The 1,278-nt window shown below is 43.9% G+C and overlaps 1 protein-coding gene across 2 annotated transcripts in view; it reads right to left on the bottom strand.

Annotated features, from left to right (window-relative positions):
• The window catches only part of LOC129840695 (formin-like protein 1), a gene marked incomplete in the record, with an annotated part of 44,497 nt that overhangs the window by 18,423 nt on the left and 24,796 nt on the right, over positions 1-1,278 (bottom strand). For both annotated transcript variants that reach the window (XM_055908816.1, XM_055908906.1), the window contains 2 exon segments: positions 265-338; positions 560-643. In XM_055908816.1, coding sequence (XP_055764791.1) covers positions 265-338; positions 560-643 — 158 coding nt within the window.

Consider the following 1,278-nt stretch of genomic DNA (forward strand, 5'->3'; position numbering starts at 1 on the left):
AGCCTAAATCCAGCATCTTATGGTTTGCATATGAATATCAAATCATTGTATCATATTTCAGTGCTCTCACCCAATGCTCTTTTACAGGATTCCTTTATAGCGGTTTTATAATTATCAATGAGCTAATTCATCCCACCTCCTCTCCCCTGTAACTATTTCCCAGGTCGTTGCTGTAGATGATAATGTGTTCACAGTCAAATTACCTGGTAAAATACGGGTAAAAAATATAAGTGGAAAGGCTGGGTAAAGGGGGGCAGATCTCACCCAATATGATTGGTCCTCAGGGAAATTTCCAGCTCTCTCAAGACCTGTGTGGACTCCTGGACACGCCTCTTGAACTGTCACAACAAGGTTGTTATCGTTGTGGAGAAATGTTTGACAGTGTATAGTGAACTAAACAAGCAGTGACCTACGTAGCTATGGATGAAACCAGTTATAATTTTTTTTAAACATAGCTTTTGCAAATTCATTGGGTACCAGTGATTAATTCAAGGAATTATGTTTTTGAAAATAGCGATAGCCCAGATGGTTCTGGTACAGGACTGTAATGGTACAGTACCTTACGACTAACCCCTCCCTGGTCAAGATAACTTCTGAGCTTCAGCAAGTAAGCAGAGGGTGGATTCTTCACTTGGAACCGTTCCTGTAGGAAGAAGAGCAGACAGACAGACAGAGTGAGTGAGAGAGAGAGAGGGAGAGAGAGAGGGAGAGAGAGAGAGAGAGAGAGAGAGAGAGAGAGAGAGAGAGAGAGAGAGAGAGAGAGAGAGAGAGAGAGAGAGAGAGAGAGAGAGAGAGAGAGAGAGAGAGAGAGAGAGAGAGAGAGAGAGAGAGAGAGAGAGAGGAGAGAGAGAGAGAGAGAGAGAGAGAGAGAGAGAGAGAGAGAGAGAGAGAGAGAGAGAGAGAGAGAGAGAGAGAGAGAGAGAGAGAGAGAGAGAGAGATGGTAGAGTGTATCTAATTATGTTGATTGCATGGGTGCACTGTGCGAGAAAGGGACCAGAGGGCAAAACTCAACAGTCTTCACAGCCTTAATGATGACACTGCTTAATTTATGCAAACATAACCAATGATATATCCGTTGATGAGGCCGAACCAATGTTGGGACATGTACATTTGCATGTCGGGATGCCAATCTATCAAACGATGCCAAGTCAGAGTTGAGGCAGAGGGCCTTTGATAACAATGGCTTTAACTCTGCTAAAATAAGAGAAGGGACAACATTGAACCATTGCAGGTCTGTGCTGCGGTGATGGTAACAGTGACAGGTGTCCTGTATGCAC

This window comes from Salvelinus fontinalis, chromosome 1 (genome assembly GCF_029448725.1).
Source record: "Salvelinus fontinalis isolate EN_2023a chromosome 1, ASM2944872v1, whole genome shotgun sequence".
NCBI classification, from domain to species: Eukaryota; Metazoa; Chordata; class Actinopteri; order Salmoniformes; family Salmonidae; genus Salvelinus; species Salvelinus fontinalis.